This window comes from Aotus nancymaae, unplaced genomic scaffold (genome assembly GCF_030222135.1).
Source record: "Aotus nancymaae isolate 86718 unplaced genomic scaffold, 86718_ANA_hifiasm-v0.15.2.pri h1tg000028l, whole genome shotgun sequence".
NCBI classification, from domain to species: Eukaryota; Metazoa; Chordata; class Mammalia; order Primates; family Aotidae; genus Aotus; species Aotus nancymaae.
The window spans coordinates 7,941,659-7,957,357 of record NW_026988441.1 but is presented as its reverse complement, the minus strand read 5'-3'; the positions used below and the strand labels follow the sequence as shown (position 1 = coordinate 7,957,357).

The 15,699-nt window shown below is 45.9% G+C and overlaps 1 protein-coding gene across 4 annotated transcripts in view; it reads left to right on the top strand.

The window, feature by feature from the left end:
• Nucleotides 1–15,030, top strand: part of SAE1 (SUMO1 activating enzyme subunit 1) — a 97,447-nt gene extending 82,417 nt beyond the window's left edge. For 3 of the 4 annotated variants that reach the window (XM_021668550.2, XM_064381129.1, XM_064381130.1), the window contains exons 8-9: nt 7,993–8,062; nt 14,007–15,030. In XM_021668550.2, coding sequence (XP_021524225.1) covers nt 7,993–8,062; nt 14,007–14,099 — 163 coding nt within the window. In that variant the 3' untranslated portion in view covers nt 14,100–15,030. The remainder of the gene's footprint in view (nt 1–7,992; nt 8,063–14,006) is intronic. The other variant, XM_064381131.1, reaches the window with a different exon arrangement.
• The last annotated feature ends 669 nt before the right edge of the window (nt 15,031–15,699 follow it).

Below are 15,699 nucleotides of genomic sequence, written 5' to 3'. Positions count from 1 at the left end.
TGTATACATGTATCTATATATTTATTGATACAAACAGGTCCATAATATGCTGGAAAAAGGCTGTCAAACAGTACAGATAGTATATTCTCATTCTGATTTTTTTTTAACGGAGTGTCACTCTGTCACTCAAGCTGGAGTGCAATGGTGCGATCTCAGCTCACTGCAGCCTCCGCCTCCCAGGTTCAAGCGATTCTCCTGCCTCAGCCTCCTGAGTAGCTGGGATTACAGGCACCAACCACCATGCCCGGCTAAGTTTTTGTATTTTCAGTAGAGACAGGGTTTTGCCATGTTTGCCAGGCTGGTTTTGAACTCCTGACTTCAGGTGATTCACCTGCCTCAGCCTCCCAAAGTGCTGGGATTACAGGCATGAGTCACCGTGCCTGGCCCATTTTGGTATTTTAAACAGGAAAAAGATGTAAATACACAGAGAAAAGTTTGTGAGGCTTAACCCTAAAATGTTAGCAGTGGGGATTACGGGAGATTCTATTCTTCCATTTTACACTTTCTGGCAATGGACATCTGTTAGTTTTGCAATCAGAAAAACAACGAAGGCCTCTGAAAAGAGAACAACCTGAAGGACAGTGCAAGCAGAACACAGACAGATGATGGCAACAGAGACTTGTGCACAGCTCTCCCTCCTCAAGTGACCACATCCCACTCCTCAAAGGCAGTGGGCAGTCTGGAGGGGTAGCTCAGCTGGGAGACAGTGGCTTATTTCCTTGCCAGCATCCCTAACCCATGTCAGGCCATCTCACAGCCTGTCCACAGACAGACTTCAAGAGGCCACCAGACGCCTCTTACTTAAAAAGCAATAGAGCGGCAGTACCTGAGCACATGAGACTAAGACATGGGAAAGCAGTTTCCCCAAAGAGAGTGGGCAGGGAAGGAACCACTTCGGAGAGAAAAACAGCCAGCAGCTCATCAGGCTGTGACTTTCCTCTTTTGGGAAGCAGGGCCTTCAACTCTGCTGGCTAGTGATGCAGAGCCGGACCGTTCATCACTTTGAATGCCCAAATTAGTCACTTGGCTGCACACTCACGGCCCGGCACCCAACCCCAGGCATGCTCAGCGGCTGCTGCTTGCCACTGGCTGACTGGCTGGGGCTGTTGGAACTGAAGCCCTGTGTGACCCAGTCCTTTCTCCTCCTGTGAAACACAGCAGAGGCAACACTTGATTCTCACAAACTGGTCATTCCTCTACCAAGAGATCAGTACCCGGGTGAGTTACCATGAGATCCAAGCCTGCCCAGTGTCATCAGTCCCTGACCGAATGGTGCCGATGTTACAAAAGCACCTTGTAGATTGCTGCCTATTTTTAGATGATATGTATATTTTTTTTAGATAGGATTTCTCTCTCTCTCTATGTGCAGTGGCACATCATAGCTCACTGCAGCCTCAACCTCCTGGACTTGGGCAATCCTCCCACCTCAGCCTCTTGCGTAGCTGGGACTATAGGCATGTGCCACCAAGCCTGGCTAAAAATTTTTTTTTGTATAGGCAGGGTCTTGCTATGTTGACCACAGTATGTTTCCTATTTTTTAAAATTCTAAATTGCATAGTACAAACAAGAGAGTACACAAAACACATCTGCCTGAGTTAAATTATCATTAATATTTATTTATTTTTGTTGTAAAGATGGGGAACTCACTCTTTTGCCCAGGCTGTTCTCAAATTCTTGGATTGAAACCACCCTCCTGCCTTGGTTTCCCACACTTTTGGGATTGACAGGCATGTGCCACTTGTATCTCTCTTAATTTAGAATAGTCATTGGCAAACTGGCTTGCCACGTCTTTTTGTGAATAAAGTTTTATTAGCACACTTACTCATTTACATATTAGCTGTGACAGCTTTTGTGCCACAGCAGAGTTAAATAGTTGTAACAAAGACTATATGTCTCATAAAGCTGAAAATATTTATTATCTGGTTCTATACAGAGGTTTTCCAGCTCTCAATTTAGAACATTCTGCCACTTTTTTTTCTTTTTTTTAATAGAGTCTAGGCCAGTTGTCTTTATAAAGTATACCTATTCTGGATTGTTTTTTTGTGGTGACGTTTGTCTTGCTCGGTTTTTATTATTCAGACTTGCATATGGTAAAATTCTTTTTTCCTCATGATATTTAAAAAAAAAATTTTTACATTCAGTAAAATGTATACCTTTTTGTTATAATTCTGAGTAGTTGGGGTTTTTTGGTTTTTTTTTTTTTGAAGGGGATTTCAGTTTGATAAATTGTGCAGGGGATTTTTTGGGTTTTTTTTTTTTTTTAGACTAGAGTTTAGCTCTTGTTGCCCAGGCTGGAGTGCAGTGGTGTGATCTCGACTCACTGCAACCTCCATCTCCTGGGTTCAAGTGATTCTCCTGCCTCAGCCTCCCGAGTAGCTGGGATTACAGTTGCCCGCCACCACATCTGGCTAATTCTTTATATTTTTAGAAGAGACGGGATTTTACTGTGTTGGCCAGACTGGTCTTGAGCTTGTGATCTTGCCTTGGCCTCCCAAAGTACTGGGATTACAGGCGTGAGCCACTGTGCCCAGCCACCACTGATGTACTTTCTATGCATTATGGTTCTGCCTTTTCCATAATGTGACATAAACAGAATCCTATGGTATGTAGTTTTTGGGCTGTGGCCTCTTTCACTGAGCTTAACGTCTTTGAGATTAATTCATGTTGTGATATCAATCAGTAGTTCATTCCTTTTTTTGCTGAGTGATATTCCATTGTATGGATGTACCACAGTTTGTCTCTTCACCAGGTAGAGAACATTTTGATTATTTTTTTGCAATTATAACTAAAGCCACCATAAACATTTATGTGTTTTTTTATGAACATAAGCTTTTATAGTCTCTAGGGTGTGTAGTTGTTGAGTAAGTCATATAGTAAGTATATTTAACATTTTGAGGAACTGCCAAATTTTCCATAGTGGCCACACTTCTTTACAATCTTACCAGCAATGTATGAGAGTTCCAATTTCTCCACATCCTGACCAGCAAGCATTATTGTTTCTCTTATTTTAGCTTTTGGGGGTGTTAAATTGTATCTCATTGTGGTTTTGATTTGCAGTTCCCTAATGACTAACCATGTAGAATATCTTTTCATGTGCTTCTCAGCTATTTGTGTATCTTCTTTGAAGAGACAGATGTCCATTCAGATCATCTTCCCATTTTTTTAAATTAAGTTATCATTTTTGTTGTTAAATTCTAAGAATTCCTGGCCAGGAGCAGTGGCTTAGGCGGTTAACCATCATACTGGTTAACCAACATACTGGTTAATCACAGTATGTTGTGAGGCTGGGGCGGGCAGATTCCGAGACCAGCCTGGGCAACATAACAGAACCCTGTATCTGCTACAAAAATTTTCAGGCATGGCCAGGTGTGGTGGCTCATTCCTATAATCCCAGCACTTTGGGAGGCCGAGGCGGGCGGATCATGAGGTCGAGAGATCAAGACCATCCTGGCCAACATGGTGAAACCCCGTCTCTACTAAAAATACAAAAATTAGCTGGGCGTGGTGGCACGTGCCTGTAATCCCAGCTACTCAGGAGGCTGAGACGGAAGAATTGCTTGACCCAGGAGGCGGAAGTTACGGTGAACGGAGATGTCACCACTGCACTCCACCCTGGCAAGAGAGCAAGACTCTGTCTCAAAAAATAATAATAAATAAATAAACTAAAAAATAGCTGGTTTTGGCCGGGCACGGTGGCTCATGCCTGTAATCCCAGCACTTTGGGAGGCCGAGGCGGGCAGATCACGAGGTCAAGAGCTCGAGACCATCCTGGCCAACATGGTGAAACCCCATCTCTAAAAATAAATAAATAAAAATAATAAAAAAATAGCTGGTTTTTGAAATTTTCAGCAAAAAATAAAAATAAAATGTTTAGGCATGGTGGTGCACACGTGTCCCAGCTACTGGGAGACTAAGAAGTGGAAGGATTGCTTCAGCCCAGGAGGTCGAGGCTATAGTGAGCCATGATCATGCCACTGTACTCCAGCCTGGGTGACAGAGTGAGACCCGGTCTCAGAAAAAAAAAAAAAAAAAAAAAAAAAAACCTGGGCGCAGTGGCTCCCACCTATAATCCCAGCACTCTGGGAGGCCGAGGTGCGTGGATCACCTGAGGTCTGCAGTTCAAGACCAGCCTGACCAACATGGAGAAACCCATCTCTACTTAAAAATACAAAATTAGGCCGGGCGCGGTGGCTCAAGCCTGTAATCCCAGCACTTTGGGAGGCCGAGGCGGGTGGATCATGAGGTCAAGAGATCGAGACAATCCTGGTCAACATGGTGAAACCCCGTCTCTACTAATACAAAAAATTAGCTGGGCATGATGGCATGTGCCTGTAATCCCAGCTACTCAGGAGGCTGAGGCAGGAGAATTGCCTGAACCCAGGAGGCGGAGGTTGCGGTGAGCCGAGATCGCGCCATTGCACTCCAGCCTGGGTAACAAGAGCGAAACTCCTTCTCAAAAAAAAAAATACAAAATTAGCTGGACGTGGTGGTGCATGCCTGTAATCCCAGCTATTTGGGAGGCTGAGGCACAAGAATCAATTGAACCTGGGAGGCAGGGGTTGTGGTGAGCCAAGATTGTACCATTGCACTCCAGACTGGGCAACAAGAGCGAAACTCTGTCTCGGAAAAAAAAAAAAAAGTTTGGTCGGGCATGGTGGCTCATGCCTGTAATCCCGGCACTTTGGGAGGCCGAGGCGGGCAGATCACAAGGTGAGGAGTTCGAGACCAGCCTGACCAACATGATGAAGCCCTGTCTTTACTAAAAATACAAAAATTAGCTGGGCGTGGTGGCGGACGCCTGTAATCCCAGCTAATCAGGAGGCTGAGGCAGGAGAATGGCTTGAACCCAAGAGGCGGAGATTGTGGTGAACCAAGATTGCGCCATTGTACTCCAGCCTGGAAGACAAGACTTTCGTCTAAAAAAAAAAAAATGGTTGTTGCATCACAAGGTTAAAGAAGAAAAAAAAAGAGATCTCAATATATGCTGGATATAAGTTCCTTATCAGATACTTGATTTGTAAATATCTTCTCCCATTTTGTGGATTGTCTTCTTACTTTCTTGGTGGAATACTTTTGAATTTTGTGAAACGTAATTTCTCTGTTTTTTTCCCATGTCTCTTTGATATCGTATCTAAGAAACCATTACATAATTTACCATGGCCGTGAAAATTTATTCCTCTGTTTTCTTAGAGTTTAGTATTTTAGCTCATAGATTTAGCCCTCTGATACACTTTGAATTAATTTTTGTACATGGTATTAAGGTAGGGGTGCAGCTTAATTTTTTGGCATGTGGAAAACCCATCACCATTCGTTGAAATGCTTTTCCTTCCCCATCAAGTGGTGTTGCAATTGACTGTAAATGTAAGGCTTTATTTGTGGAGTTTATTTATTCCACTGATCTGAATTTCTGACCTTATGCCAGGACCATGCTGTCTTTATTACTGTAGTTTTGTAGCTTCGTGTAGTAAGCTTTGAAATCAGGGAGTATGAATTCTCCCAACCATTTATTCTTTTTGAAGAAGATTGTTTTCACTATTTTGGGTTGTTTGAATCCCCATCTGATTTTTTTGTTTTTTTCTTTTCGAGGCGGAGTCTTGCTCTGTCACCCAGGCTGGAGTGCAGTGGCGTGATCTCAGCTCACTGCAACCTCCACCTCCCAGCTTCAAACAGTTATCCTGCCTTAGCCTCCCAAGTAGCTGAGATTACAGGCGCATGCCACCATGCTTGGCTAATTTTTTTTCTTTTTCCCAGTTGTCAAATGATCCTTTATTGAAATATTTTCCTTTGTGCTTCTTAACTAGCTGGGCATTCTACAGCACCACTGTTGATGTCATCAGTGATGTTGTGAGGGTGGCAGCCATCAACATTATATAGCTCATAGACTGGGCAGTCCCCAGGATCTCTTTAATGGTTCCAGAGTGTTCTCTGGCTAAAGATTGGTGCCGCCATCTGTCAAGCAGTGTTAACAATCTCATCAAAAGTGATATTCCCACTGTGTTTAATGTTTTTCTGTTTCTTTCTCTTGGTGATTCCTTAAGGGCTTTGATGATCAGGGCAGAGGCAGAAGGCACCACCTCAATCTGAGCCTATGTGTTCTGAATGGTCAGCTTCACTGTAATCCTCAGGCCCTTCCAGTCACCTGGCAATGCCAATCACCTTGGCAGTGTCATCAACCTTTTTTGGAGATAGACCCAGAGGGCCGATCTTGGGGGCCAGTGCAGAAGTGGCACCGACTTCACCCCCCATGCTCCTCAGGTATACTACTTTGATCTCGTTGGGATCGAACTTTGACGGCATGGTGGAGGCAGCTGGTGTCAGATGAACACGGATTCGGGATGACCAAAGAAAGTTGCACCTTGGCTGCCTCTGAGTCGAAAGCTGAAAGCATCTTTTTTTTTTTTTTCCCCACCCCTGGCTGATTTTTGTTTTTTTAGTAGAGATGGGGTTTCACCATGTTGGCCAGGCTGGTCTCCAACTCCTGATCTCAAATGATTTGCACGCCTCTGTGCTGGGATTACAGGTGTGAGCCACCGCGCCTGGCCCTTGTTCTCCATATATTTTAAAGCTCTGTAGTGGACCTTGATAAGCAGGAAGATGTTACTTCTGGATAAACAAAATGAGAATCTGCTGGTCGTGGCCAGGGTGTGAGGAGCCGGGTGCCCTCAGACACAGCTCTTGGGAGTTGGGAGCCTTTCAGGAGGGCATTTTGGCAATACATATCAAAATCTAGCAACCTAGCATTGCTATATTTAGAAATTTGTCTTAAGGAATTATTTAGACACCTGTGTCTTTGTCAAGACATATGATTACAGTGTTGAACAGCTTAAATATCCTTCAGTAGCTTATAGAACAGAACGAGTAATAGTTGATGGTATTTGGGTTTAAAATTATACCCGTTTAAATTGTGCACTTGTTTTTTTTTTTTTTTTTTTGAGACGGAGTTTCGCTCTTGTTACCCAGGCTGGAGTGCAATGGCGCTATCTCGGCTCACCGCAACCTCCGCCTCCTGAGTTCAGGCAATTCTCCTGCCTCAGCCTCCTGAGTAGCTGGGATTACAGGCACGCGCCACCATGTCCAGCTAATTTTTTGTATTTTTAGTAGAGACGGGGTTTCACCATGTTGACCAGAATGGTCTCGATCTCTTGACCTCGTGATCCACCTGCCTCGGCCTTCCAAAGTGCTGGGATTACAGGCGTGAGCCACCGCACCCGGCCCAATTGTGCCCTTTTAAAGATGTCTAGAAGGTTGTGCACCAAATTGGGAAGGTTGAGGGAAGTGTTCGTAGGGAGGCTTTCTCTTTATCTCATCTGTGTTCTAGTTTGCTCAGTGAGTACATGCCATTGTGTTCAGGAGTAGGAGCTGGCAGAGCACGCTTCCTCTGGGAAAGTGGTAGAATAAAGTGATTTGCTCACTAGGATGGGTGACTTGGAGGAGCAGATGACTGTATCAGTTAAAATTCATCCTCTGGATGCCCCATCCTGGCCCAAAAGGGCTGGGATCTGTGTGGGTTGTGAAGACTTTTTCTACAGTCACACTTTAATTTCAGGCCTCAGATTTCCCATGCCTTCTGCATGTTAACACAGGCCTGCTCCCTGACATTTGTCTGGGAATAGCATATAGAACCCACTGCCCATTATGGGTAAGACGAGAATTGCGGGAATGTGACCAGGGCGCTGGAACATCTGATATCTGTAAGACCTTATTTTTAGGAAGCACAGATACAGTCTTTCCTTTAACTTAAAAAGGTAAAAATAAAAGTATTGTGAAAGAACTTCTGCTTGCCAAAGTTCAAAAGTCTTTTCCAACCACTTACAACCCCTGGATCAGATTCATTTTCACACCTAGATGCCATCATTAACACTGCTGTCTGAATCAGCCCCTCCTCCTAGAAGATGTTTTCATTCAGGAGAGTCTGCTACTGAATTTCTCCAGATGTCACAGTCACAGTTCTTTTCCCAGTGCTCCATTTTGCTTGTCTTCCTTCTCTTTTAGGTACTGCTTCTCTGAGATGGCCCCAGTGTGTGCGGTGGTTGGAGGAATTTTGGCACAGGAAATTGTGAAGGTAAAACATCACTGTGGAGCAGAAAATAGTGAACCATGACTTTGTATGTGTGCTGACAAAGAGAACCGAGACTGATAGACAGCTGCCTGCTTTCTCTCACCCCATTCATCTTTGTTTTGTCCCCTACTCATTTCCACCTCATCCCATTCTCTCTGGCCCATCCAGGTGGCCATTCAGCAAATGACCTTGGAGTGCCTGCGCTGTGCTCAGCTCACAGCTGGCCATAATGCCTCGAAGGTGGATCTGCTTTCCCCTAACTATTAATTACCTCTAGTGCCTGTTGTATTGGTCAGGGATTCTGCTTCTCATAGCTCTATAAGTGAGTATTATCATGATCTCCATTTAAGAGGAAGATAGGCCAGGCGTGGTGGCTCACACCTATAATCTCAGCATTTTGGGAGGCCCAGGCGGGTGGATCACCTGAGGTCAGGAGTATGAGACCAGCCTGACCAACAGGGAGAAACCCTGTCTCTACAAAAAATGCAAAATTAGCTGGTTGTGGTAGTGCATGCCTGTAATCCCGGCTACTCTGGAGGCTGACGCAGGGGAATTGCTTGAACCCAGGAGGTGGAGGTTGCAGTGAGCCGAGATTGTGCCATTGCACTCCAGCCTGGGCAACAAGAGTGAAACTCCATTTCAAAAAAAAAAAAAAAAAAAGGACACTGGGGCCCATGAAAGAGACTGCGGAACCTGTGCTCTTAATGTCTGTACATTTTCTCTCCATTCATCACCATGGCATCAAAGCACCCCGCCTGTTTTTTTTCAGATGGAGTCTATACTCAGGCTGGAGTACAGTGGCACAATCTTGGCTGACTTCAATCCCTGCCTCCCGGGTTCAAGCAGTTCTCTTGCCTCAGCCTCCCAAGTAGCTGGGAGTACAGGTTCCCGCCACCATGCCCAGCTGATTTTTGTATTTTTAGTAGAGACAGAGTTTCACCATATTGGCCAGGCTGGTCTCGAACTCCTGACCTTGTGATCTGCCCTCCTTGGCCTCCCAAAGTGCTGGAATTACAGGCATGAGCCACAGCACCTGGCCAAGCCCTGCTCTTTTTAACCCACACACTGTAGGTATTTGTAGAGAAATCAATGTCTGTGTACCCATGAGCACCACACCAGGAGCCTCTCAAGGCTCTGTACTGGATGACCCATGACCCTGTTAGGTAGGCATTAGTGTCTCTCTCAGAAGGGAAGCATCTCATACAGGGTCACATAACCAGTAACTAGCACAGTCTTTTGAGTGTCTTCTGGAACATTTGGGTTGCTAAAACACTAGCATACCCCCGAATATATTGTACATTCTTTGGGGACTTTGCTATTTGCCCAGAGATATTAAATTTGCCTTTTGCAGGTTCCTGGCCACTGGAGTGGACTCCGGTGAGGCTTTGTCCTTCTGTCTTGTAGAGCAGAGTCGTGCCTGGTTAAATGATTGACTGAGTCTATGTCCATGTCACATTTGAGCTAAGGAGGACAATTTGGAGACCCAGCCCTTAACACTTTGTCTTGGGGTCTGTAAATTTGTTCTGGGGACATTTGGCTCAATTTGTTTGTCACACCATTTTCCTAAGGCTACTATTTTTTTCCTCCTGATCCTTCTCTCTGGTCTAAATTCTTCCTTTGCTCAAATCTAACTTCCTTCTATGTGATGGGCACTGAGGAGATATTTGGAGGGGGAAGAAAAGTGTGCGGTGGCCATACCTCTTTTCCTGGCTCACATTTTCTTGTATCCCAGAGTGATGTGAAAATTGCAGTTTCTATGCCCAATCTGAGAAGGGTGTAATGGCCACCCACAGGACTGTTTGAGCGGGATTTGGAAGCTCCCTGTAGACAAACTTGCAGGAAAGAGTGCAGCAATGGGAACACTCTTAAGTGGATAATGGGAATGTATATATTTTTGTAGCCTAGAATGACGACACCATGAATAATAATAGATATGACTTACTGAAAGCCCACTGTATGCCACACAAAGACAATGTTTTTATGTGGATGCTCTTTTCATCTCCCACCAGCCCTGTGAGGGAGGAACTCCTGTGATCTCTGATTTATAAAAGAGGGAGTAAGGTACAGGAAAGAAGTTGCTTGCCCAGGCTAGTGAGTGTGGTACCAGGATTTGCACCCAGGCAGTCTGGTTTCTGAGACTGTTCTCTTCACCACATGGCAGTCATGCCTCAGATGTTGCCTTCAGTGGCACCGTCATGTAGAGGCTGCATGGACGGCAGAGCCGCTGCCCTTGCACCATCAGCCTCACTTCTGCACATCCCATTGAGGAGCTCCCCCTACATTTTTCACGTGGGATGGAGATTGGAGGTTGGGGTAGGTAGCCTTGACCTCATTGTTGGTGGCAGTTTCTCACATCCCCATCCTCACACAGCCCCCTCCTTCCTGCCTGCTGGGGACAGCTGGTGCCCAGCATCTTGTTTCTGTTTATCCCAGATAGCCAGAGTACTCTGCATTCTTGGTTGCTGGGTGTGTTTGGAATCTCCTCCTACCCCATCTTGCTTGGGAAGCACTTTACCTTTTGCCCCATGTTCACCCCATGCCCTGCTCTCATCCCCAGTATCCTTCATACTTAACCACGGTTCAGCCTGCAGCCAGCTGGCAGGTAGGGCCTGCAGTCCAATGGTCTCGGACTCGCCTTCTCTCCTGAGGTGCTGTCTGAGCACCCATGGAAAGCTTACGCTAGGAGATGAGGGCAAGTGCAAGTCTGCTTCCTTGGAATCATCTTTGGCATCCTTCATTTCTTACATCCTTTTAGATACCTTATTTTATATCCGTGTCTACTTCCTTAGTTTTGAAGCGTTTTTCCTTTCTTAGTAGAGCCCCACCATTCACAGAAGGTCTCCCTGTTATAGTAAGAAAAGTGATAGTGAAAGCAGCAGCCATCCCAAGCTCATGGTACAACACATATCATCTCCTGAATCTTGGGTTTGAGGGTCTAGGAGTTCCAGATGGGGACTGTTGGGCCCTTCCACCTGACTGGGTTGGTGGCATCCCCAATATTGGCAAAGGACTCCTGGCCCCTATTAGTAATAGCAGCTCCCACTTACTGAGAATTTACTATATGCTAGGCACTTTACAAGCCTGATCACATTTCATTCTCACCAAAGGCTCTAGCAGGCAGGTGCTTTTTATTTGTCTATTTTATATGTAAGCCCAGAGAAGCAACCTTTTTTCTGATCCAAGCTCCATGTGGACAGACACCTTCTCAGAATCCTTAATGTCTAGCCCAATACCTGGCATAGAGTAGATGCTTAATAAATTTTCCCTTGGCTGGGTGCAGTAGCTTATGCCTGTAATTCTACCACTTTGGGAGGATTGCTTGAACCCAGACCAGCTTGGGCAACATGAGGAGACCACCATCTCTACAAAAGTCACAGCTACTCAGGAGTCAGGAGGCTGAGGTGGAAGGATCTCTTGAGCCAGGGAGATGGACATTGCAGTGAGTCAAGATCATGCCTCCCACCTGGGCAGCAGAGCAAGATCCTGTCTCAAAAAATTAAATTAAAAACATTTACAAAGAAGTAAAATCTCCAGCCAGGCATGGTGGCTCATGCCTGTAATCCCAGCACTTTGGGAGCCCAAGGCGGGCGTATCATGAGGTCAGGAGTTCGAGACCAGCCTGGCCAACATGGTGAAACACCGTCTCTACTAAAAATACAAAAATTAGCTGGGTGTTGTGGCGCACGCCTTTAATTTCAGCTACTAGGGGGCTGAGGCAGGAGAATCGTTTGAACCCTGGAGGCAGAAGTTGCAGTAAGCCGAGATTGCACCATTACACTCCAGCCTAGGTGACAGGGTGAGACTCCATCTCAATCAATCAATGAATCAATCAATAAAATGTCCCTGGAAAAGTGGCCGAGTAATACTATTATCATATGGTAGATGTGATTGTCCCCATTTTATGAATTAGGAAATGAAATGGGTTTGGTGCTAAGTTTGAGGAGGAGCAGTTCAGGATGTATAGCGCCACCTTCATCATGAATGATGGGACAGTGCTCCTGGGAACCATTAAACACTGCCCTGGCAGCTTGCCTAGGTGATGTCCTCTTTAAATGGTAGCTCATGGTGAAATTTCAACCCTTTCTGAGTTAAGCACCTGTTTGAAAATTTGTGGACACTTGTGAACCCTTTCCTCAGAAATATGTATGTGCATAGAAGACTCAGCATGTTGTTTCAGGGGACTGAGCCTGTCTCAAAAGACAGGGTCTTGTGCACTCACTCTCCTCCTCACCCCTGCCTCTCTCTCTCTCCCCTCTCCCTCCCTTCCTCCCTCCCAGGCTGGAATGTAGTGGTACCATCACAGCTCACTTCAGACTTGGTTTCCCAGGCTTCAGCAATCTTTCCACCTCAACTTCCTGAGACACTGAGACTATAGGCACATGCCACCACACCCGGCTAATTTTTTTGTGTTTTGTAGAGATGAGGTTTCACCACGTTGCCCAGGCTGGTGTCCCGAACTCCTGGGCTCAAGTGATTATCCGCCTCGGCCTCTGAAAGTGCTGGGATTACAGGTATGAGCCATTGAGCCCAGCCCTGTTCTTGTCTTTTTTTTTTTTTTTTTTTTTTTTTTTCTGAGAGAGTCTCACTCTGTCGCCCAGGCTGGAGTATAGTGGTGTGATCTCAGCTCACTGCACCCTCCATTTCCCAGGTTCAAATAATTCTGTCTCAGCCTCCTGACTAGCTGGGACTACAGGTATGCACCAATATGCCCAGCTAATTTTTGTATTTTTAGTAGAGACAGGGTTTTACCATGTTGTCCAGTCTGGTCTCGAACTCCTGACCTTGTGATCTGCCCACCTTGGCCTCCCAAAATGCTGGGATTACAGGCGTGAGCCACCACGCCCAGCTGTTCTTGTCTTTCAAAGTGGCCTTTCTAGTAACCCAACAAGATAATCACCATTGCCATTGCTAAATAGTATTATCCAGTCCTTCTGTGTCCCAGCCCTGGCCCCCTGTGGAAGCCTAGCGACTTTCTGTCCTCATGGAAGAGTCCCCTTCTGCATCAGTGTGTGCCCTTAGGTGGTAAAGGCCACAGCCTACGAAGTTCTACCTTTCTCAGTTGAATAGTTATGAATGATTATTTCTGCCGTTTGCCCAGTGGTGGTGCCACACAGTGTTAGTCATTGTTTTAGTTTCAAGGTTTGGTTTAGAGTTTGTTTTTGTTTTTTGTTTTGTTTTTTCTTTTTTGAGACACGGTCTTAATCTGTTGCCCAGGCTGGGATATAGTGGCATTATTACAGCTCACTGCAGCCTCAACCTCCCAGGCTCAAAGGATCTTCCCATCTCACCTTCCTGAGTAGCTAGTACCTTGGGCACACATAACCACAACTGGCTAATTTATTTTTCTTTTCTTTTCTTCCTTTTTTTTTTGAGATGGAGTCTCGCTCTGTAGCCCAGCCAGGAGTGCAGTGGTGTGATCTCAGCTCACTGCAACCTCCTCCTCCTGGATCCTGGTTCAAGCAATTCTCCTGCCTCAGCCTCCAAGTAGCTGGGATTACGGGCACGAGCCACCATGCCCAGCTAATTTTGGTACTTTTAGTAGAGATGGGATTTCACCACGTTGGCCAGTCTGGTCTTGAACTCCTGACCTCGTGATCCAACCACCTCAGCCTCCCAAAGTGCTGGGATTACAGGTATAAGTGTGCCTGGCCATGGCCTATTTGAAATAGTTTAACCTAGGCTAATACATTTGTTATTCTCATGTTATGAAGAGAAGGTAATGTTTGGAGAGGCTAAATAATCTTCCCATGGACACACAGCTGGTAAGAGACAGAGCAAAGAGATAGGATAATGCAAAATAGTCTCCAGACATTGCCAAATAGCCCTTTGGGAGCAAAATCGACTTCAGTTGAGAACCACTGCCCTAGACTGCTTTTAGAATTTTTTTTTTCCTCTTCTATTCCTCTTAAAGCACTTAAGCTAAACCTCTTTTCATTTTTCTCCCCAGGCCCTGTCTCAGCGAGACCCTCCTCACAACAACTTCTTCTTCTTCGATGGCATGAAGGGGAATGGGATTGTGGAATGCCTTGGCCCCAAGTGAACCCAAGACTTGGCAGCCCCAGAGATGCTGACTGCAGCATGCCCGCCTGTATTCCCTGTTCCCTTCCTTCGTGAAGGCATCTCCAGGCAAGGAAAACTGAAGTCACTGGCCCAATACAAAACATTTCCTGTGACAAAGGAGGTGGTGCTGACGTGCTGCTTCCCATCACCAGCAGCTGCTTAGCAAGGGGCAAAGGGTGGCTGTCTTTGTTCCAGCACTGTTCGGGCTGCCTGCCACTCCAGGCCTGCCAGCTCCCCTGAGTGATGAGCGCTTCCAAGCACCCCTCTGCCCCTTCTCTGTCCTTGTGCCGTCACAGCCTCATCAGCCCTCTGGGGTATTGTGGGAGATGCCTGCCAGGAACAAGCAAGCCCTATTGCTCAGGAGCCTCTTGCCACTTTCTTGGACTTAACTCCCCGCCTGATGTCATACAGAGAGGAGCATGACTTCAGGTGGGGAGTAGACCCAAGTCCAGCCATCCACCAGTGAGAGCACTACTCCAAGTTCAGACAGGTTCCTTTAGAGAGGAAAACCATGACAGGCAAATTTCCTCTGGAGTTTGAGATGCTGACAAACAACAGGTGGTATCTGGTGTGCTGTTGTGGAGTTTTTGTTTAGGATTAGTTGAGTTCCAGCTGGATTTTGGGAGAAAGGAGATATTACCAAGCCTTGAATATTAGGGCGAGGCCCTACAAGTTGAGTATTAGTAGGAGAGCTTGTCTTCCAAGGCGAGTTCCTGGGGCTTCGGCGCTAGGAGGGAGGCGCCTCCCCTTTCACAGAACCCCAGTCACCCATGCAGCGGAGGCTGCTGCATTTCAGAGTAGTGCTGGTCCTTTGTTTACCTCCCGAAACACAGCTGTTTGTGTTTCACATGTGTTCTGAATTGTCCTTGGTTCTTTTTAAAGGAATGATAATAAAGTTACTTGCTTTAGGATTTGCTTGTTTTTCTTCCACTTCAGAAGCTTCTGACAGAATAGGATGATCCTACCAGTTCCCTTTTCAGACCTGAAGAAGTCTCCCTTGAGGCTCTGAGAGATTCCTCCTCTCTGTCACCATTCCTGCCACCTTTTTTTCTGGGTGATGCAGCAAGAGTTAAATTGCTCACATTCTAGAGTGTGGAAGCTTCTGGCTCCAGTTGTCTGATGGATAATTCAGCTAAATAGTGGCTATTTTCAGTGGTAAGAATTATAATAATAAAAGGAAGCCAGAAGTGGTGCTTACTATGCCCCAGGTCCCACAGGCAATATGGGTCATAGCTTTTATTGAGAGACCAGGTTTGTCTTAATGCAGCCAAACCGACTTTCAGTTCACTCCACTCTTGCTCATGCTGCTGCTTTATGTAACTTGTGCAATGCTTCAGTAAATGAGTCTCTTTGCTATTCTGATCCCGCAGCAGTCAGTGGGGGAGAAAACTGGTCTCTACTACAGGAGCCCACCAGAGGTGAGAAGGGCTGCATTTCAGAAGGGATCCGTGTCTGACCACCTTTAGTGCAGTCAGTGGTGATGGAGGCAGCAGCTTTATTGCTGCATGAATTTCACATGGTCTTTAAATTTTGAGCTAATTATACTGTTGACTGCAGTGCACTGCCTTCGTCACAAGGGG